The 23,680-nt window shown below is 41.3% G+C and overlaps 1 protein-coding gene across 28 annotated transcripts in view; it reads right to left on the reverse strand.

Annotated features, from left to right (window-relative positions):
* DTNA (dystrobrevin alpha) overlaps window positions 1-23,680 on the reverse strand; it is a 414,322-nt gene that overhangs the window by 139,933 nt on the left and 250,709 nt on the right. For all 28 annotated transcript variants that reach the window (XM_043444242.1, XM_043444243.1, XM_043444251.1 and 25 more), the window contains one exon: window positions 5,033-5,100. In XM_043444242.1, the coding sequence (XP_043300177.1) occupies window positions 5,033-5,099 (67 nt within the window). In that variant the 5' untranslated portion in view covers window position 5,100. The remainder of the gene's footprint in view (window positions 1-5,032; window positions 5,101-23,680) is intronic.

Below are 23,680 nucleotides of genomic sequence, written 5' to 3' on the forward strand. Positions count from 1 at the left end.
ACAAGTAAGGCTATTCCACATTCTAAATGACAAAATGGGGCCCAGGTTTGGGGCTAGAAATTTCCTCCCTGCTTCTAACAGCACCCTCGGTAATGGTTCAAAGCCTGCGTGACTTTGGGAATCTGTGGCAGCCATGGTGGAACGCTGGTTGGCTTTGTCATGATGAAGAGTTAGTGGAACTAACGGTAGGGCCACCTCAAGGTGATTCATCAGCAGAAGCTTTGACAGTGAGGAGCCAAGTCTGGCAGGGAAATTGACCTTGTTGTTGTTTAGTTGCTAAATCATGTCTGACCATTTGCGATCCCATGAACCTTAGCCTGGCGGGGTCCTCTGTCCATGGGATTTCCCAGGCAAGAATGCTGGAGTGGGGTGCCATTTCCTTCTCCAGGGGATCTTCCTGACCCAGAGATTGAACCTGAGTCTCCTGCCTTGGCAGGTAGATTCTTTACCACTGAGCCACCAGGGAAGCTGACACTAAACATACTGACTATTCTGGGTAAGCTGGTTTCTGAGATGTGGGCAGTGGTTTTGAAGCATTCCTCGAACACCTGAGAACCATGACAATAATGGTGAAACCTTGGGGGAAAGTCACACTGCACAGGGAGAGAACTGGTCAAGAGCAAAACTTTGGTTAAAATCTGAGCTTCAGGGAGCCTGGAGGCTACTAAGAGATAGAAAAAGAGAAACAGATCAGAAGAATCAGGAGACCAGGCTACGGAGGTGACATAAAAGGGGGCACTTCCAGGATGATGACCCATGGACTTGACATCCCAGTGATGCTGAAGAGCATGAGAAATGAAGATGCAAGTGAAAACAGTCCCTGCATCCACCCTGGCCTATGGGAGTGGGATCATTCATGCCATTTTCCTGAATTTGTGAAGTTGTTTTCCCTAAAACTCGTAGCGTACATTGCAAAATCATGCTCTAGGCCCCATTCCAGCTATGCACAAGCTGAGTGCCGTCAGCACTCCGAAGGAGTGTCTGTCTTTGAACCACTCCGCAGTGTTTGTTGAGCACCTCCATTTGCCTCCCTTTGGTTTCTGGTCCTGCCTTCACTCAGAGCCCAGCGGTTATCACTCTGCTTTCTTCCCAGAACTTTCGTCATCAGATTAGGCGGCCTTCCATTTTCTGAGTGAGTGTTTCTTAATCATTTCCCTCTCATTAAAACCAACCCATCCTGTGCCGTGAGGCTTTTAAACCAACATTGATTCAGCATCTGAGGTGAATGGGTTTGGAGGCAAAGGTCCAGGGTCTGTCCCGAGGGAGGGGTTTATGTGAGTGGGCTGACACAGACATGTTCACAAGTAAGTGTCACACAAAAGCAGAGTAAATGTGCCCTCAGCAGAAAAAGAGAAGAAAGGGAGTTTGATTCCAAGTGCAAACAATTTACTCCGCTAAAAGCCAGTATGTTAAATTTATTTGAGCTGATAAACTTATCTGATGGTGGAAAAGGTCGAGGTGAGAACGACATTTACGTTTAACTGGAGCCTTTTTAACTTTAATCTAAGGTACCAAGTAAACAGATAATTAGGGCATTATGCTGAGGGGAAATTTTAGTTTAGGGCAACTTGCCCCAAATTTCTTTAATCAAAGTATGTGGCCAAAGAGATTGTTTTGTTTTTTGGCTTATTTGTGAGTCCATACTACTCTTAATTTTGTCTTTTTTTTTTTTTTTTTTTTGCCTCTGTCGCTTGTGGCTATGAGCTCAGAGTAGATGTTTAACAAAAGTATGTGCTATAATCACCTGAATTTGCCAAAATTTCTTATCAGTTGTCCTTCTGATCAACTGTTATTCTGTTCTCTGTTCTTTGGTTTTTGTAAGGTTCCCCTCCGCTTGACTAACCTTTAGATAGGTTTCTTGTTTCTCTAGGTCTTTGATCTCTCTTTTCTTAGAGCATTTACTTTAGAAAACTTTCCTTTGTAAATTCTTTGTCCCTTGAAAGATGTAAACCTCCCAGGCTTTTGCCAGTTTTGCCCAGAAATATCTTTTTCGATGGAGAAGGAAATGGCAACCCACTCCAATATTCTTGGCTGGAAAATTCCATGGACAGTGGGCCTTGGCAGGCTGCAGTCCATGGGATCTCAAGGAGTTGGACATGACTGAGGACTGCGTGACAGGAGACACACACAGACACACAGACACACAGACACACAGACACACACACCCCTTTCTTAAGGAAGCCACACCATGGAAATGAAACCTTGAAGAAGATCTCCTGGTCTGTGTGGGAGGGTAGACGCCTAACTTTCTCACTGTGACAATGTCTACTGTGTGTCAATGACCACAATGACCCTCTGATATCTTCCAGTCTGTCTGCTTTGATTCACCCCCGAGTTTAGAAACCCTCTTGTCTTTGGTTCTGGTAGAGCTGAGTTCCACTTCTCTCCCCTCTGGCAAGAGTCTTAAAAAAGTCTTCCCTGCCTTCTTAACTCCTTTTTTTTACGTTTGTGACATCTGTAATTTCCAAAACCAAGAATCTCTTGGGCACTTTCCTTCCATGTCTGAAAAATCACTACTTCCGTGTATGAAAAATCACTACTTCTTCCATGTCTGAAAAATCACTGCTTCTAAGTCATGCTTAGCTGACCACATTTAACCAGTTCCTCCATTTTTTAAGCTCTCTGTCTAGACATCACAGATTCTGGAAGAAGTTACTTTCCAGGTTTCAATGTCAATCTTCTCTGATCATAGTTTCCTTGTCTTTCTTTGGTGTCCTGCTGATAGAGGTGGGGTAACCCATACAGTTTCCAATATTTAACACATTCTCAATGAGGTTACCTTTTTCTTTTGTCTGACAATCTATCAAAATCAATGTCTCAAAAAAAAAAATCAATGGCTCTCTTGGAAATCAGTCAATTGTTTTATCTGGCAGAATCCCACTTACTGTAGGTGTGTCCTATTTAGTGTTAACCTGAAAATGATGCTCACTAATGGATTGTTCAAGTCAGATGTGTTTACCTGCTTTTGAAGAGAGGAAGAAAGGAAGAAAGATACATATCTGTGTGGCTTGCTTAACTATTTTGATCACTAATCAGGAGAACTCAAAATGATTTAATATACTGCATGACCTTCTGACAAGTTTCTATGAAAGGTTAAATTACAATTTGGGAAATAAACGCACAATTTTCCTAAGTCTCTCTTGCTTGAAAAATTTATAGCTTTTCTGTCCCTATGGATATAAAACTTATGTCAATCTTTCTTTGAGTTGGACAACTTTAATTCGAAAGACGTCTGTGACATATGTGTCTGTCGGAACCAGGCACCACAACAGGTGCAGGAGGAGCTGGCATAATATACTGAAATTCAGATAAATGTTTTCAAAATCATGACATAAGAACACTTTCATAATTCTTACAGTCTGTTGGCTGATACAGTCTTTAATGTAACAATGATAAATTTAAAGGTTTCTCCTAAGACTTTATTGCTTTTCTTTGTTAAATATTAATATTTTTTCTTTTTCTGATAAAACACTGGCCCATGGTCTCCATAGGGCTTCCCTAGTGGCTTGGACAGTAAAGAATCTGCCTGCAATGCAGGACAGCCAGGCTTGATCCCAGGGTTGGGAAGATCCCCTGGAGAAGGGAATGGCAACCCACTCCAGTATACTCACCTGCAGAATTCCATGGACAGAAGGAGCTTAGCGGGCTACAGCCCATGGGGTTGCAAAGAGTCAGACATGACTGAGCAACCAACTCTACTACTACTATGATCTATATGGCTCTTGCCTCTTCAGTCTAAGAAGCTATGATACAAGAAGACACCTGTACTGGTCTGGATTTTGCTTAGATGGGCAGGTAGCAACTAGGTTCCTTCCTCTGTTAGATTCGTATCAACCGAGGTCACAGTTCCAGGTGACTGGTCAGGCCAGAAGTGAAGCTACACAGCCCAGGAAATTGGAAGGTCACGACTGAAACTGTCACAGGCACTTCAGACATGTTTCTAAAAGTGGAAAAAGCAAGGAGTGCGATTGAGATTCCCCACATCAATTTTAATTTTCTTTCCTCTTTGTTAGTTCATACGCTGTCTTGGTGACTCCAGATTATTGGGAAATGATAAAGAAAAAATGTGAATCTTATTATCTGGGGCTTTCCTTTATCTGTCCCGACCCTCATTCTTGCCAATCAGTTCCAGTCTCCAGTAGAAACCTAATTTTGTCTCTTGCCTTCTTGGAGTAAAAGGCTTACGACTCAGTTCTGCCCTTCCTCATTCCTTATGCAGAGAATGAGAGATAAAAAGGCAATAAGAGAACTATACTTTTTTTCTTTATAACATTTAATTTGAGATGTGAGTTCCTCCCTCCTCATGTCAAGTTCTCCTTCCTTATGAATAAGAAAAGTGGTATAGAAGGAGATACCACCACCTAATTACTTACACAGCAATCTTGTATTTACATAAACCGACAACCTTGAATGAGTTCTCCACTGGAGTCAGCGGTTCGGTTTTCCTTGTATAGCAGGTCACCTCCAAACTCTTTTAAACTTTTGTTTTCCCTTTCACTTTTAAGAAACTAGTTTGTAGGACAGCTTCTCCCCTTGGCATGAAGTTCAAATGATAGCTTTAGTTTTGTCTGGTAATCATGCCTGACTTCTCTTTCCCACATGAGCATATGATATCATTTTGCAAGTAAGTCATTCACTGATTCATTTCAATAATTTTATCTAGTGCCTGCAATGTGCCAGCCTCTGTGATAGTGTGGGGAAATGAACATAGACTTTGAAGCGTAGTTGATTGTATTAATGCCAACACTAAATAGTGTTTATTAAGCATCTGTGTGTATATATATATTTAGGTTCACAAATCTTTTTTTTTCATGTAAGATATACAGGCCTAATAACAAATTATGATGATTCATTAACCAATTTAACTCTTACCTAAGAGGAGGCAAAAAATTCCCAAATTTACATTTTCTGTAAAGAATTTAGGATTTTAAGGAAAAGTACAAATGCCATAAGGATTAAGTATTTATTTCCAGGTCTTTCCCTGAGTATTCAACAGACACCATAGGGTGTTCCTTCAAAGTTTCATACTTACTCATCTCTGCAAAGAGCTGTCTTCTTTCTGCCATGGTATTTCCTCTTTTCCCACTATCTTCAATCATTCTATGAAACAAAATAATTACAATGTGTATTAGCCTCATGCTAACGAGGCAAGCAGCCATTTCTATATAAACACACACGCTGTAGTCATGCTACAAACATAGACACAAACTATTGAAAACTGTGCATTTAAAAAGAATAGCTTTCCTTTGACTTACTTAAATGGTTGTACATATTGTCCATATACAACGTTACAGTTGTTGAAGGAAGTATAAAATTTTAATTTTCTGATACACAAATAACTACAACAGAAGATCACCTTGCGCTGTAACTGAATCTAACCCTCTGCCATCCTTCTGTTAGATAATTCATTTCACATACAGTTTCTCTATCAATTCTCAGAACGCCTGCAAAGAATCTAGAGCAGATGCTACAGATCCCAATCAAGAAAAGACGAGAGAGAGTCTCGTAGACTTAGGAAAGTAAATGGCACAGACATTTTGACTCCAAGACCAGTCTACTTTCCACTATATTCGTTTGCAACCTGATCCAGCTGTACCCAAAACCTCAATTTAGAAGCAGGTCATTTTCCAAACGTTCATTTCTAATGGAAGTGTTTGGAACCTGCAACAGTTTTTCAGTACACAATAATTTCATTGTGTACTGGTTAGGTTCACCTGTCTCTACTTAACCATACCATTATCTATAATGGAATTATTTTAAAAATACTATGAAAACACTGACAGTTAAAATGAAGGATGAAAACAAAAGGATTAAAAGATTAAAATTTGACTTAAGAAAAAGAAAATTATGGAAAAGTTAATGGAAATGATGTTTAGCCCCATAGAGAGTTTTGGGCTAAATACTAAGCATTTTATGTTGATGGAGTTGATTTTTTGCTATAGCTAATTAAACTTTTAAAAACTAAAGTTCCCTCTCTCATACACACAAATATACATACACTGATATATGCATATATGTTTGCATTCAGGCATGGTAAAAGAAGACACAGTTGATCTTTCTGCATGTCTTTCAGTGGACCCTGTTCTTTCTCAAATATGAATTTTTCTCAAGCTATCAGTATTATATCTGTCTGGACTTCCCTTACTCTATACATGGATAAGTTTCAGTCATCATACAGGTCTCAGTTTAGGTGTATTTTCCTCTGAAATTCTCCCAAACTCTCTCTGATGGGCTGGGTTTAGGGCCTTTCCTCTGAGCCCCCATAGTCAGCTATGCCTCTCTCTCAACTCTGGGTATACAACAGTGATGAAGTCACAGTTCCTGCCCTCAAGGGGCTTACACTCCAGTAGGGAGATACGGAAGCATAAAAGCACAGTGAAGTAATTATAGCCATGGTAGTGGAAAAAAAAAATAGTGAATGCAAGAGAGGTTGATTACCTGGGGGTTAAATGTAAGGAACTACAATCCTCCCTTGGTAGTGAAGGGGGACTGGTTCCAGCCCCTCCCCTGCTTCCCCAATACCAAAATCCTCAAATGGTCAAATCCCTTACATAAAATAGTGTTGCACATTTGGCCCTCTGGATCTGCCTTTGATGGGAGTTGGCTAAATCCTCAGTGTGGAGCCCACAGATATGGAGGGTCCACTGTGAATGCGGCAGGCGGCTCAAAAGATGAGGGGCTGTGGGCGAAGTGACTCACTGGAGAGTAAAAGAACATTGGTGGTGAAACAAAATGGAATGTCAGACGAACTGGTCAAACAGCCTCTCCAGTTGCTTCTATGAGTTAAGGATTATCTGTCTATTGCCAGGCAGGAAAAGGGGTGCCTGGAATAGCCTTGGCTTACAGAGTTAAAGGAACTGTCCTGGTGGTTCAGATGGTAAAGAATCTGCCTGCAATGGAGGAGACCCTGGGTCAGGAAGATCCCCTGGAGAAGGGAATGGCAACCCATTTCCAGGATTCTTGCCTGGAGAATCCTATGGACAGAGGAGCCTGGTGGGCTACAGTCCACACGGTCACAAAGAGTCAGACACAACTAAGCAACTAACACTTTCACAGAGTTATGAGTGCATATCCGTTCACAATGGGTGATAATATAACCAAGGTCAGAATAATAATTGGAAAGGCACAGAATTATTAATGAAGTTTCTTCAACTGGGTAATGACGCAGTGGTGTTTGTTTAGTTACTAAGTTGTGTCCAACTCTTTTGTGACTCCATGGACTGTACCCACCAGGCTACTCTGTCTGTGGAACTTCCCAGGCAAGAACTGGAGTGGGTTGCCATTTCCTTCTCTAGGGGATCTTCCCGGCCCAGGGATCGAACCTGTGTCTCCTGCATTGGCAGGTGGATTCTTTACCACTGAGCCACCTGGGAAGTCCAATGATGCAGTGCTGAACACAGTCAAATATTTTCTTTTTTATGAGATTTTGAATGTGCAGGTACAGTTGAAATATAGAGGCCTGGAGAAAAACATGCCCTTCCTGATTCATGTAACCCATCTCCTTTTCTCCAGAGGAGGCAGGTAGATAATAATCTGACATTCACAAAATAGTCTGGGGATAGCTTTCATTTTTTATTTCAAGAGCTCAGAAGTAGAGTTGAAGTAGTAGATAGGGGATAAAACAGGATATGTTCCTGTATCTGTCTATATGTTGGATTGAGATGAAAAGAATCATTAAAAATAAATCACAAAGGATGGCAGGCTAGCAAACTCTGATTGAAAATGTCAGGGAGGTAAAGACTGGCTGGTGACTGGCAGCAATACTGCCCGTACTACTCACTTGGTACTATCTGTGACATCTCTTTTTCTAGTTAACTTTTTGTGTGTCTCTGGAAGGTTTTTAGGGGCAATGACTGAAATTTTAAATTGTTCACAGTGTCCAGCCAAATCCAATCAACAAAAACTATGTCCAGTTGGTATTTATTGAACAAATGAATAAAATAGAAAAAAAAAGAGAAAAGAGAGAGAAAGGAAGAATAAGTTTTCTTTTCTCAAAATGGACTTTCAATTATATTTTCAAAAACTGACTCGTAGAAGAGTGAAATTCCAATTGTATTAGTTTCAGAGATTAATTATTTGAAAAGAGTGAATCCACTTTATATTTTAAAAATAATCTCAGACCATGCATTTAAAAAAAATTTATACTTATATATTTATTCCAGTGGGATGAAACTCCTAGATCTAGAATTACTGTTTCAAAAGGAACACACGTTTATAAAGTGGACAGGTCATGCCACATTGCCACTCCAAACCAGAGGAGACACATCAACATGGGTTATGATGACCAGCCTCCTGTTTTCCACACTGATACAGGTATGGCATATTAACCAGGAAAGATTTTATGAGTTAATTAACCAAAAAGTGGGTGAATAGACCAAAAGGTGACATCAGTGTAGTTTGCGTATATTTCACCTTCTGCTTCATAAGACAAGATTTTGATTTAAAATGCATGGTCTGTGGAGAAGGAAATGGCAACCCACTCCAGTATCCTTGCCTGGAGAATCCCCCGGACAGAAGACCCTGGCTGCTGCAGTCCATGGGGTTCCAAAGAATCAGATATGACTTAGCAACTAAACAGCAACGTGTAATAAGATTAGTTTTTCATCATTGGGGAAATGTTTTAACAATCAGTTATCCACTCTCCAAAAATAAGGATAACTGGACCTTACAAAGAAATATGAGACGTTTGTATTTAGCAGCTCTAATTATGAAATATAGTCGAGGCAAACATAGAAAGGAGAAAGACTTTACTGAGTAGGACATGGAGCCCTGGAAGACATGAAGACAGTAAGCCAGCCCATATAAAGATCAACTTTGGCATGGCAGAAGGTGCCAAAAAGATGTAATAGACAACTGGCAGAAAGTAACAATGTGTATGAATAAATACGTTCTTTAAGAACAGTGCTATGATGCAAAGCATGTGGGGAAATAGGTGGTGCATACCAACAGATGTGTTGTGTTCGAAGAACTCGAATAAAGAAAGCTTGTTAGGTTCTTAACTCCATTGATCAGAAAATTACAAATTTATTACAGATCTTGACTCTCAGATGGATTAAAATCTTACCTGGTTACCTCTCATTCTACCCCCAGAGTTTCTTGGGAAGCAGTGTTGCTAGATAAAATGGAGAATATTCATTTATTCCTCATTGATCAGAGTGAAAACAGTAAAAATGGGGCACACCAGTTTCCAGCTTACTCTGATTCCATGGAAGGACACATGGACAAAATGAGTTCTTGAATCAGGCTGCTTAGAGGAAGCACAAGCTGGAATCAAGATTGCTGGGAAAAATATCAATAACTTCAGATATGCAGATGACACCACCCTTATGGAGAAGAACTAAAGACCCTCCTGATGAAAGTGAAAGAGGAGAGTGAAAAAGCTGGCTTAAAGCTCAACATTCAGAAAACTAAGATCATGGCATCTGGTCCCATCACTTCATGGCAAATAGATGGGGAAACAGTGGAAACAGTGTCAGACTTTATTTTTCTGGGCTCCAAAATCACTGTGGATGGTGATTGCTGCCATGAAATTAAAAGACGCTTGCTCCTTGGAAGGAAAGTTATGACCAACCTAGATAGCATATTAAAAAGCAGAGACATTATTTTGCCAACAAAGGTCCGTCTAGTCAAGGCTATGGTTTTTCTAGTGGTCATGTATGGATGTGAGAGGTGGACTATAAACAAAGCTGAGCGCAGAAGAATTGATGCTTTTGAACTGTGGTGTTGGAGAAGACTCTTGAGAGTCCCTTCGACTGCAAAGGAGATCAACCAGTCCATTCTAAAGGAGATCAGTCCTGGGTGTTCACTGGAGGGACTCATGTTGAAGCTGAAATTCCAATACTTTGGCCACCTGATGCAGAGAGCTGACTCATTTGAAAAGACCCTGATGCTAGGAAAGATTGAGGGCCGGAGGAGAAGGGGACGACAGAGGATGAGATGGCTGGATGGCATCACCAACTCAATGGACATGGGTTTGGGTGGACTCTGGCAGTTGGTGATGGACAGGGAGGCCTGGCGTGCTGCGGTTCATGGGGTCGCAAAGAGTCAGACTCAACTAAGCGACTGAACTGAACTGAACTGAGTTTCCAATTTAACTCTGATCAGTGGAACTTGTAATACACAATGCCTGGCTATATTCTCAACAAATTAGAAAGAAAGAAGAGCAAAACTTTGAGCAGAGAAAGGAGGAAGCGCTTTACAGAGAACAATTTCACTTCTTAAACTGTCAAGAAGCTTGGCTTTTTGTGAATCTAAGTATAACAACAACTGCCTGAAGTCATATGGAGGAGATGAAGGGGAAAATAACCTGTCTCTGATAATACTAATATCACAAGGTGCATGGCTCACCAACAGGCCTGATTTGATCGGTTTTTGTTGCTCATTCATGTAGACGAGATGTTTACCTTGGAATTTACCAGAAGATTGCAGCAATGTCAAAAGAACATAAAGAACTAACAATGATAAATAAGGGATAAACCCCATCAGATGTTTCGTTTACTAGCACTCAGTCCCACAGATTATACAGGTTGTGCATTGTTTTCACTTTTGAGACTCCATCTACTCATTTATTTAAGCAATATTTATAATTTAGCTGCAATTGATCAGATGCACTGCTAGCTTCTTGAGATCCGAAAATGAGTAACACATGATCCTTGCCATTAAGAAGCTCAGAGTATAGAAGGGGAAACAAAGTCTCTAACAAGTAATTATAAATTGGTGTAATACATACAATAATGAAGTATGTTCTGCTGGATATAGTGGTTTATATCTAGGAAGATTCTAAAGAGTGATCAAAGAAAGGGTGACTCTGGGGCAGAGCTTTAAGAGATAAATAGGAATTTTTCAGATAGAAAAGAGTGAAGGGAGGGCAATTATAATTAGAAAGAATCACTAAAAAAAGAAGTGTGGAGCTTGTAAAAGGGCATATGTTGCATTTGGGAAGTGGGAATAGTTCAGTATTGCTGAGTACAGGTGAGAGGGAAACAGGCGTCCCATCTAGAAAGCCTTGTCAAGTCTAGATAGTACATGGCTTTCTTCCGAAAAGCCGGGTGCCATCCATGGTTTAAGCAGGGAATTGATCTAAATAGATTTTGGCAAGATTGCTTCAGATTGTATGTTGAGTGAAGGAAAGACTGGGTAGCAGGAGGATAAGGGGTAGAAACCCAAGAGCAAGGGCAGAGTCTAGTTAGCTGGATACTTCTGTGATTCAGGAGTTGAGAATAAGATGTCTTAGGCTGAAGAAGTGACTTGAGAGATATTTAGGACACATTCAGTAGGACTTGGTGACTGGCAGGTCACATGGAGAACAGCAGAGGAGAGGACCTCGACTTTCACTTTCCCAGGGAACTTCACGTATATTAGAAAACATTCTGCTGATCTCCTGGCTATAATGGATTTGTAGGAGGTGAGGTCATCAAGTCGCCCTTCTTCCAGCACAGTCATTAAAAAGGCTAAAAACTGGATAAGAAAGGTTCCACTTCTTAGCTCCTATATAGGAGGTGAATGAAATAAGAGAGTAGAACAGTGTGGGAACCAGAAAGAAATAAAGAATAAATCCAAATGTAAGGCGCAGAGTGTTGGAAGAAAAGTGCATTTCATTCTGGCTTAGTGAGAAGTTCACACTGAAATATCACATCCTTCATGACAGCTCTTTAATCCAACATCATCTGTAATAAACAGACATTTCTATTACGGATGATGTATAAGACATTTTAAATGTAGAAGCTTAAACTAATGGTGTCTTCCATTTGTATAACTTTCTGATGATTATAAAATGCTTTTCCCTATAACCTGGTGAAGAACTTGAAGAGATATTATTAATATTACTCTCAAATTCTAGCTGAAGAATTTGAGACTCAGGCCCTCCCAAATATAAAGTATTTTCTGACAGGGCAGGAAATGGAATCCTTTTTTTTTTTTTTTTGCTTTTTTCAGCTAGTATGGATTCTAATAGCCAGCACTATTCCTGCCACCACTGTTCGACACACATGAAGATTTTCTGAAATTGGTACACTGAAAAGAAGTTGGTGATCAACAGCCCAAAAGGAGACTAGGGAGAAAGGACTCACAAAACTCTCAAATGCCACTGAGAAATCCCTTTGGGTGCTACTTCTTACTGGAATCCTCCCATTTTAAATCACTGTTGTCTTGGAAATGATCATTCAGATGAAAACAATTCAGAGCGTCCAGATTTATGTAAACCCAGACACATACAAACCCAGCAACTCATACCCTGATTCACACTCTCACATTTTAAATCCACTAAAGCTGACAGTGTTTTTAGAAATGTCTGGCTCTGCTTGGCTTCTGCTCCCCTTTAGCAAACACTAGACTTGAGGATTTAGTGTTTAGTGTGATGAGCCCCTTCCCAGGCTTTACACTTCCCTCCCTTTGCTCCAGGTGGATGACAGGAACATGCGGGGTCCAGCCGTCCCCAACTGCGGTGATGCCCAAAGTTAATAACTTCAATGCAGGCCCTTCCAAGCTCCTTTCCTCCTTCAACTGATTTACTGCGTGCATGTGCATGCTCAGTCACTTCAGTCGTGTCTACCTCTTTGTGACCCCATGGACTGTAGCCTGCCAGGCTCCTCTGTCCATAGAGTTATCCCAGGCAAGAATACTGGAGCTGGCTGCAAGTTCCTCCTCCAGGGGAATCTTCCCAATCCAGGGATTGAACCTGAGGCTCCTGCACTGGCAGGTGGATTCTTTATTGGTGGCATATAAATGCCTGTTTCCATTTCTTTTAATGAAAAGGGGCCTCTCATAGCATTTTCTCAGATTTACATTCTAGTCCCGATCTCTGGCAATATGATAGAAAAGTATTCAGAGCTCTTTCCTGAGGCAAAGTATAATTGCATTTGCTTTTACCTCCTAGTCCTTTATCTAGATGAGCTCCTGAAAGTAGGAAAATGCTGTCACTGAAATAAATGGCTATAATGGGTTTCTGGCTTAGCCTTTTACTTTGAACATCATCTTGGAACTTGAGTTTTGTTTTGGGGAATGAGGGACATGAGATTACTATTTTAGGGCTAGGACCCTCTGGATTCGTTATCAGGGATTTGGTCTGTCCTCCAAAGTACCCACCATGGTGGTTCTCAGCAGTGGCTGAACATCACACTGGCCTGGAGAGTTCATAAAAAATACAAATGCTACCTGGTTCTACTGAATCTGGGTTTGAAGTGGAACTCTTGCACTTTAACAATGCACCACACGCATCCCTGATACGTAGCCACATTGGAACTAGAAATAAGATGCTAGTTGAGTTTGACTCTTGAACAATAACAACAGGTTGGAATTCTTTTTTAAAAAGTTTATTTTTGGCTGTGCTGAGTGTTTGCCTCTGCACATGATCTCTTCTCTAGTTGCAGCAAATGGGGGCTGCTCTCTAGTTGTGAGTGCATGGGCTTCTCATTGTGGTGGCTTCTCTTGTTGCCAAGCACGGGCTCTAGGAAAGCTGGCTCAGTGATTGCGGTGAACCAGGCTTAGTTGCCCAGAGGCACGAGGGATCCTAGTTCCTGGACCAGGAGTAGAACCCGTGTACCCTTCATTGGCAGGCAAATTCTTAACCACTGGACCACCAGGGAAGTCCCTAGGTTGGAATTCTTATGTTGCCTTATAATATGTTTCTCTAGCTTGTAAGATCCACTTTAAGATGTACTTTGAGTCAAGGGAGAAGATAATTAATTCTTTAGAGAATGTAAATATACATACACTGATGGTGATGGTGAAAGTCGCTCAGTCGGGTTGACTCTTTGTGACCCCATGGACTGCAGCCCAGCAGGCTCCTCTGTCCATGAACTTCTCCAGGCCAGAATATTGGAGTGGGTAGCCGTTCCCTTCTCCAGGGGATCTTCCCAATCCAGGGATGGACCCAGGTCTCCTGCATTGCAGGCGGATTCTTTACCTCTGAGCCACCAGGGAGGCCCTGATATACTGATATGGGTACATAATAAGGCAAACTTTAAGAAACAAAAAAATGTTATTAAAAAGTGAGAAAACAATTTTTATCTGGAAAGGACTACTCTCAATGGTATTTTCAAGTCAGGAAGGAATGCTGTTCTGGGGTCAGAGTGTACAAGATGTTTGAGGTCACTGGGTTTTGTTTGTCTGCATGTGGCTTGGTTAGAGGACAGGCCTTCTGCTCAAGGGCACGGGGTATGATTCTCGCCTCCTCCTATTATTCGGGATTTAAAGACTGCAGAGCAGGGCTGGGAGCAGTTTGGCATGGGGAAAAGGAGCTGCTTGGAAGGAAGACGATAAAAATTCGGACTCTGTCATGTGAGGTTAAAAGGACTAGAAAGTCTCTGAAGGACTCGGAAGCCCTGCCTAAGATCTTCATCAAAGGGACCTTGAGAGTCTCTGGGGGAAACGGCCACAAGTACAGGGGGGCGCCTGTACTGCTGCCTTCAGCACTGCCCTGGGACCTAAGATGTGTTTAGAGAACCATGTTTTAGCTCATACGATGGGCCTTTGGGACGAGGGTTGTGTGTGTGAGCGTCTGTATTTCTCACAAGCAATACTGTTACTTGTATAGGAAGTCCCCATGAACCTTCAAGTTGCGAACTTTCAAAGATGCGAACGTACATTCGCATGTCCAACCACGTAAGTTAGCTCACGTGTCCGGCGTACATTGTCACGCGTGTGCATCCTCTCCAAGTGGAGCAGGAAATGGCAAGGAGGTTTTTCTTTATCTGAGGAGTCACTGTTAACTTTTGAGGCATGGGACCTGAACGTAGAACAGCACACGCAGGAGGCAGGGGCCTTTCAGAATGCAACGCAGTGCTACCGTGTCATCTATGATGAGAACAGAAGAGCTATGGCCCAGACATCCCTGGATCGTTTTTATCAAGAGGGTTAGATAGAACTGAGTCCAGCAAAGAACCAGAACCTGTGCCGTCAACATCAGGTGTGAGTGAAGCTGCAGCTCGCCCTTCGGCTCTGTTGCTGACGATCCTTCAGCTCTACCATCTCTTACCTCCTATAGTCAGTAACTCTTCCAGCCTGTTCACTCGCTGCCGGCCCCTGTACGCCGGCTGTGGTACTGTCCTACTGTACTTTTCAAGTACCCTACTGTAAGATGAAAGGTGTTTTCTTTATTTTTTGTGCTTGTTTTTAATGTATTATTTGTGTGAAAAGTATTATAAACCTATTACATTACAGTAGTACATAGCCGATTGTAGGTTAACTTTGTTGGATTTATGAACAAATTGAACTTATGAATGCGTTCTCAGAACGGGACTCATTTGTATGCAGGGAGCTTACTGGATAGGCCCACTTGGTAATGGGGGAACTATGGCTGACCTGAACACTGGAACCAGACAGAGTCTTCCCTGCCATTCTGCTGGGACTGTGAAGTCCTTAACTTCTGAGGGGCCGGTGTTAGGAAATGGTCTGCCTTCTGATTATTTGGAACCTTCTCGATTCAGTGTAGGATGTCCCTGCTCATAAATGTAGGTCTACTTCCTTTCCTGACATATCTATTAAATGAAAACAAATAGATGAAGAATGAAAATTCCCCTCTCCCCATAATTATAAGACAATTTTTCACAAATCTTGCAATAAGACAACTCCAAATTTTTGAGTTTGGCCCCACTTATTTCTGAGCCCCACTTATCTCATTATAGTGTAATTATACTATATATGTATAATATATATGTATACTATATATGTATATATGTATAGTATATACATAGTATTATATATATAATAGTATACATATTGTATGTTGTTGTTTCATCATTAAGTCGTGTTTGACTCTTTTGCAACCCCATGGACTATAGCCTGCCAGACTCCTCTGTCCATGGAATTTCCCAGGCAAGAATACTGGAGTGGGGTTGCCATTTCCTTCTCCAGGGGATCTTCCTGACCCAGGAATCAAACCCGCGTCCTGTTTGGCAGGCAGATCTTTATCACTGAGTTATCTGGGAAGTCCTATATATATTGTATATATTAAATATATTATTTTACTTGCATATGTAAAAATGTGTATATGTATACACACTTATGCAAGTAAAATAATTTGAAAAAATTTAAAAACATAATTCAAAACTTTTTTGAAGTGACTGCATTCAACTTAGCTTCTTAATTAAGAGGTATTGGCTGATAAATCAATGCAATACTATCCAATCTATAATTTCTTTTAAAGTTTAGCCCCTTTCAATGATTGGATAAAAAGTATGGCTCCTCACCCCACCAAAATGCTTATGTCTCTGGATACACAAATGAAGAAATTACAGTTCCTTGCATGGGCTGGTTTTGGGGAAGAAAGCCAGGAATTGTTAGGAATCAAAGGTAGCTTTATTTTGTAGGGAGCATCAATCATTAGTGAAAGGGAGCAGTTAATGGATACATCTGCAGAGCAGCTGCCCAGAGGAGGGAGCAAGAGGCTTCTGGTGGTCTCTGAATGCCAGGAAAACAGGAAAGATGTTGAGGTGGAGCCGGCATGATGCGGAAAAGACAGTGATGGGCTCCTCATGTGGTAGAAACAAGGCTGCCCAAATATGCAAAGTCAATATTCGAGTGTCAGGCAGAAACTTGCATCTGGAAAGGCAAAGCTCTTTAGGATTTTACGGGCATGACTCCTGGTGCTTGAAAGGATTTTGTTTTGGAAAAGCCTGAAAAGAGTATGAAGGGTTACCCTGGTGGCTCAGTGGTAAAGAATCTGCTTGCCAAGTAGGAGATGCTGGTTCCATCCCTGGGTCAGGAAGATCCTCTGGAGAAGGAAATGGCAACCTACACCAGTATTCTTGCCTGGGAAATCCCGTGGACAGAGGAGCCTGGCGGACTACAGTCCAGGGGATCTCGAGTCAGATACAACTTAGCAACTAAACAGCAGCAAAAAGAGTAGGAGAAAGAAACAGGTCCTCTCTTGCCCATGGCTAATGTGCTGAGAAAGCAAAACAAAACAGGCTACTACTGACCATGGGCTAATTGCTATCTGGATTTGTAGGGGTTAGATTTCCCTGAGGAGAATCAGTAAAAGGAGAATGAGAATAAAAATGAAGGGCAGAGCGCGGAGCATTCAGATATAAGCCAGGGAGGAATGCATGCTTAAAATTTTCCATTTCTTAGTTTTTAGAGTTGGGGAATGCTGGGTTTGGAGAGGTGGAAAAGGGAGAGGGAGGGGGTTCATTGTTTTCTGCAAGAGGACAAGAAAATCAGACTTTTTCTGGGAGAAGATATAGCAATAATAATAAAAACTACAATACTATTTAAAACAACTGTTTCACAAAAAAGAGAACAAGGTAGCAAACACTATGAAGGGATTTTCTCATTATGTTCTTATAAGAACACCATAACAATGGTGTATTACTATTTCCATTTTACTTATGTGGAAACCGAGCTTCAGAGAGATTAAGTAATTAATTGCCCAGGTGATCAATTTAGGGCTTAAAACCAGGCATGTCTAACTACAGAGTCCATGAGGCTGCTTAAGAAAAACCAAAACGGAATCGTATGAAATAAGCCTCAAGGGAACGATTCTTTTTTTCCTGCAGGCAGTGGTGTTGGGATGTTGCCCATAGATACACACACTGACATGGACTAAAGCAGAAGTGAAGAAATACATGAGTGGATGCCAAGGGGAGCTGGGCAGGATCAAGTTAATGGGCTGTAACAATGCCACAATTTTGCTGAGAAAAGAGACCTGCACACCATAAATGCCTATATCCTCTTCATCCCTCATCATTTCCTTCCACCTCGCCTCTTTCCATTTGATTCCCTCTTTCTCTGATCCAGACTGCCCTTCTTGCCCTTTTGTCTCCTTTCCTTAACTCTGCTCCTTTATTCACTTCCTTCATTTCCAAGTGCATTAGGGAATATGACTCAAACCAACAAAGCAGACAGTTCTTAGCTCAAGAAACAAAGGCAGGAAGAGTGGGAAAAGAAAAAGTTACACAAAAAGTTCTAAGGATCTCACGTATAGCATGGTGACTGTAGCTAATAACACTGTGTTTTAAACATGAAATTTCTTTAGAGAGTATATGTTAAGTGTGATGGGTGTGTTAATTGACTTGATTGTGGGAATCATTTACAGTGTGTATGTCTATTGAATCATCATGTTGTACACTTTACATATAAAATTATAATTTTGTTCATCAAATATATCTCAATAAATTTGGGGAAGAAAGAAAGAAAAGCATTAGTTGTTAGGCCTTAAAAAAGCAAATTTCCAAAAAAAAAAAAAAAAAGCAAATTTCCTTGGAGGATCAGAAAATTCACCATAATGGAATTAACTGAGTAGCTTTCTTCTTAATACCTGGTTGTGTACTAAGATAACAGCAGGGAGGGGATGGCAATTGGATTGACTGGGAAAAGGAAAGAACCATGGCTTGTGGATGCTTTCTGGAGAGGTCAGGTTTGGATGATATGCCTCAGAGGTCACATGAGAAAACCTCCTTTTGAGATCAGGAAGATGTGAGGGCCTATGGTGGAATAGGGCTAAGAGGTAGGCGGGAGGTTGTCAATCTGACCATCGCTGTATACATATGGATTCAGAACCAATAACAAAACATAAGAAGAACACAGGGTTCCAAGTATAGTCCATGAAGGGTATGCACAGACCACAGGAAATGTTTACTAAACTTTTTTTAATTTTTTTTTTTTTTTTTTGGCTGCACCGTTTAGCATTTGAGATCTTAGTTCGCCAGCAGAGACTGAAGTCGTGCCCCCTGCATTGGAGCACAGAGTCTTGACCAGGGAAGTCCCTATTTACTGAATTTTTTAAAAAAACCCTTTTCTCCCTACTCATTCTTCTAGATGTCTCTGAAAACTTACTTGGACCAACACAAGTATTTTTAAAAGGCAAATCTCAAGTATTCTAGATGGCAGGAAGAATTCTTTTGTTTTCATTTAAAATAAGAACTTTAAGGGAACCCACATTCAAACAACTTTTCACTCTAGTTTAATGGGTCAGTAAAAAGTGGGGGAGAGGCTAACTCTGGGTTCATCATTGGTCAATAAATTAATGTGCTATTTTCTCCTTTCCCCACTCAAATTCTCTCAGTGGAGACTATCTCAGGCTGATATATAATACAGAACAACTCAGAAGGCAGCAATGACATCGTAGGAACTTTGATGATTGTTATTCAATAAAAGCACAGCCAGGTATATGGGGTTAATGAAGGCACAGGCCAGCATTAAATAGGCCACATGGAGAAGAAACAGGCAGAGTGTAGGAACAGCCAAAAGTTATGGCTGCAAGATCCCCAGGAGCAAACAATGGCATTTTGAATACCAGGGTTCTTTCCCTGGGACAAGACTTGACTGGTATGACAGGATACAGAATTGAAAGTGAAGAAACAGAGGCAGCCCTTATTTTTTTGCCTCTGGATCTGTTTCTCTGAATTATAAGGCTCTCCGTTATGTCCTTTCCATTGAAGAGAATTTTGTTTGAAAGTAAGGAACGTCTGGAAGAAATCTCTGTTTCTTGAGAGAGCCATGGCTCCAAGTTGGTGGTGGCCAAGAATCCGAGTGGGGAAGAATAGCTGGTGTAAAGGCGCCTTCTTTTTTTGTCTGGAATCAGGCAGGCCCTCTGAATCATCTGGTTGAAGCAGAGGCATGAATGCCTGGGTTATGGAGCAGGAAGGGACTCTGAGATTTATTCATTAATAATAGTAACAAAATTAGTCAGCGTTTATTAAGTGCTTACTAAGTGTGGGGAGGCTCTGAACTAAGCATTTTACATGAACTATCTGACTTATTTTTCATCCCTAACTCTAAGATAGGTCATATTATACTACCCTGTTTTATAGATGGGAAAAGCAAGGTGGATGAGGAAGACAGAATAACAGTCCCTCAAGGATGCCCAAGTCCTAATCTCCAGGATTTGTGAATACGTTACCTTACGTGCTTTCAAATTGTGGTGTTGGAGAAGACTCTTGAGAGTTCCTTGGACAGCAAGGAGATCAAACCAGTCAATCCTAAAGGAAATCAGTCCTGAATAGTCATTGGAAGGACTGATGCTGAAGCTGAAACTCCAATACTTTGGCCACCTTATGCGAAGAGCTAATTCATTGGAAAAGACTCTGTTGCTGGCAAAGATATAAGGCAAAAGGAGAAGGGGGTGACAGAGGATAAGATAGTTAGATAGCACCACTGACTCAATGGGAATGAATTTGAGCAAACTCCTGGAGATAGTAAAGGACAGAGGAGACTGGTGTGTTGCAGTCCATGGGACTGCAAAGAGTCAGGTGTAACGTGGCGACTGAACACCATCACCACCACACCTGGAAAAAGGAACTCTGTAGATTTGATTGAGTTAAGGATCCTGAGATGGGGAAATGACCTTGCACTATCTGGGTGAGCTCAGTGTAATCATGAGTCCTTATTATAAGGAAAAGACAGACACTTTGAAGATGGAGGAAAAGCCCCCAGACTGGGGAATGGAGGCAGCCTCTAGAAGGTGGAAAAGGCAAGGAGATGGTTTCTCCTTGAACTTCCAGATAGGAAGCAATCAGCTGATATCTTCATTTTAGACAGCCAGCCCCATTTTAGACTCCTGGGCCTCCAGAACTGGAAGGTAGTACATTGGTGTTGCTTTAATTAAGCCGCTAAATTTGTGATAATTGGTTACAGCAGCCGTAAGGACCTAACACAGTTGAGACAGAATAAGAGCCTTCCTGAAGGTCACACCGCTGGTAGCTGCGGACCCAGGATCTGCACTGAGGGGTCTCTCTGGAGGCCATACACCCACCACTGGGCTGTATTCTCTCCTTGTTCCACCTGACACTACACTAACTCCAAAATACCATTAATTCATTAATTGAGACCCATTTGTTATTAATCCCTAATTGTCATAATCTTATTTAATCCTCCATTTTACAGATGAAGAAAGTGAGTCTTAGAGATTTTGAAGAGCTGAAATTTAAACCCTGGAGGAGACAATGCCAACTCACTCCAGTATTCTTGCCTGGAGAATCCCACGGACAGAGAAGCCTGGTGGGCTAGGGTACCTAGGGTTGCGAACAGTCAGACAGGACTGAAACGGCTTAGCATGAAATTTAAACCTAGGGTCATCTGACTGACTTTCATTCCAAGCTTTTAGTCTCTTCATCCTACGGCCACATCTTTAGGACTAACAATTATTGAGCATTTGCTCAATAAATGCCATCACAAAACACAAACTCAAATTTGAGTAATGTGCCTTTGGTAATTCTTGAATGCATCTAGATGGCTTACACAGGAGTCACTGCATCAGCCTCCATCCAGGAATAGTCCACTCCAGAGGGTTAGTGGTGGAATTCACTAATGCAAACCCTTTCAATCTCAGGGACTTCCTGGTTAGAATTAACCAGGCTACACTCTGATCTCATCTATATTAATGCATCTAATTAGCTCTGATTGCTTAATCAGTATGGTCAAACTTAACAGAGGTAAATATTTTACTAATGAAAGCATATTTTCAAATATTAAAATATAAGATCATACATAAGGCTATCACAATAGAGGAATCATTGGTCGTTGGAACCCCTCCAATCTATCCCAGTGGCACTGTTGGTAAAGAACCTGCCTGCCAATGCAGGAAACATAAGAGATGTGGGTTTGATCTCTGGGTTGGGAAAATCCCCTAGAGGAGGGCCTGGTAACCCACTCCAGTATTCTTGCCTGGAGAATCCCATGGATAGAGGAGCCTGACAGGCTACAGTCCAGAAGTTTGCATAGCGTCGGACACGACTGAAGTGACTTAGCATGCACACACACAATCTATCATATATCAAAACTCATCTGGATGGGAGACTACCCTGCTTATAATAGAATATTCTGAAACATGAAAGTAGCTAGTTAACCAAAGGCTGTGAAAATGAAGTGCCTGCTCCTGGCAACTTTATGATCCCCAAGTCAATACCACAATGAATTGCATGAACCCAATTTAAAAGAGCACATCCTTTTATTACATTGTGTTATTGTTATGATAATATAAAGGACAAAGTGATATACAGTACAATTAAGTGGAAAACAGACCTGCCCAGAGAACCAGAAAACACAGCTAATTTTTGAATCATAACCCCCCAAGTTTAGTGCTTGTAAGTGGAACAAGTAACACACACACACGCACACACACACACACACACAGTGCTTCTCTGACTCAAGATGCCCATACTCTACCCCGCTACACAGACACAGTGCTAGAGAGTCAGTGATGCAAAGTAAGAACCAAAGTGTTTTTAGCCTAATAACCTGAACACCGTGGTGGCCACACTTTTGAGGATATAAAAGCCACTCCCGTGATGCATCCTTGTGTGCACCCTGTGAATCTATGAATACTGAAAGCAAGTGTTCCCGATTCATGCTTCAGTGTCTGCACTTAGGGAAAGAAGGCTCCCTGACCCTCGTGAGAATGAATCGAAGGGTAATGAACAGCGAGCTCAGTGTCCCGGACGGAACAAGCAGTTCTTTTTGAACAAAGGCTTTTGCTGAGGGGCACTCAAGCCATTTCCCGATGTTCCAGGGACACAGACCAACCCTGTCATTTCACTGTCGTTCAATGCACCGGAGCAGTAATATATTTTAAAGCACCTTAGTGACTTCAAAGACTTAATGGGCCTACCTGGAAATGATGAGGCATGGAGAGAAAGAACTACTAAAAAACTGTCCTTTAAAAAAGCTCCCAAAAGCTTTTGAAAGGGATTCTGGGGCTTAGGAAGTTTACAACATGCGACCAACAGTATCCTTTAAGTTCACGGAGCATGGAAATCCATCTCAGAGATGATCCCTTCCAACTGTGAGCTGTTACATTTATTAGGCTTGAAATGTGCACCAGTTCCATCACTTACACAATAAAATCAGGCCATTTCAAATAAAAAAACCGGAACCTGCACCATGTTTCAGGGGCAAACAAAACCGGTGTGCAAATCAAGGATTCAGACCAGGAAGCTCCTCCTCACGACTTTCCCATTTGCAGTATGTGTCTGAACTAATATTTCTCCACTTTGCGGTATCACTTGGTAAGAACAGGGACAGTTGGAAGTCAAATGATAGTGGTCCAAGGCTACACAGTGAAGTGGCAAAGTCAGAAATGTAAAGTCTCCTGGTTAGAGATGCTTTTTCATATCATTGCCTTCACAAGAACATGTGCCACTTTCTCTCATTTCTGCTTTACAGATCTGTTTCTTTGAGCCGGTCCCTTGAGTGTAAAAACTCTCTAGAGAACTACCATCAAGAAATGAATATGGATGTTAAGGAAGGGAGGGGGAATGAAGAATGAGAACCTCGAAGTTCACAAGTGAGTGTCACCATCACCAGGGGTCCACATGAGTCCTTTCAAGCCAGCAAGTCATTAACCTGTGACTCCATTTGTCTGAAAATGTTTTAAACTCGAGTTATCGTTCCCCCAGGTCCATTAATAGTCTGCAAAGCAGCCTAGCTAATGAGACCTTGAAATGACAGAGCTTTCTCTAGTTTGATGTGCCTTTATTCATCCAAACTTTAGGATTATATCAGTATTTTATGGAGGAAAGACTCTTTGTGATGGTGGCCAACAGAAAGAGAAGTGCGTTTCTCACCTCCAAACAAAAAGGAAGAAAGTAATGGTCGTTTTTAGTTTTTAAATATGTCACTTAGAGTATGACAAATGTGTTTATTTTTAATACAGAGTGAGTTATATCTTAATTCCACAGAATCAGAGGCGGGCTTCTATTTTTTTTTTTTTTTTCAGTTCAAAAAGTTCAAGCTAATTACGCAG

The sequence above is a fragment of the Cervus canadensis genome, chromosome 23 (genome assembly GCF_019320065.1).
Source record: "Cervus canadensis isolate Bull #8, Minnesota chromosome 23, ASM1932006v1, whole genome shotgun sequence".
Classification (NCBI taxonomy): domain Eukaryota; kingdom Metazoa; phylum Chordata; class Mammalia; order Artiodactyla; family Cervidae; genus Cervus; species Cervus canadensis.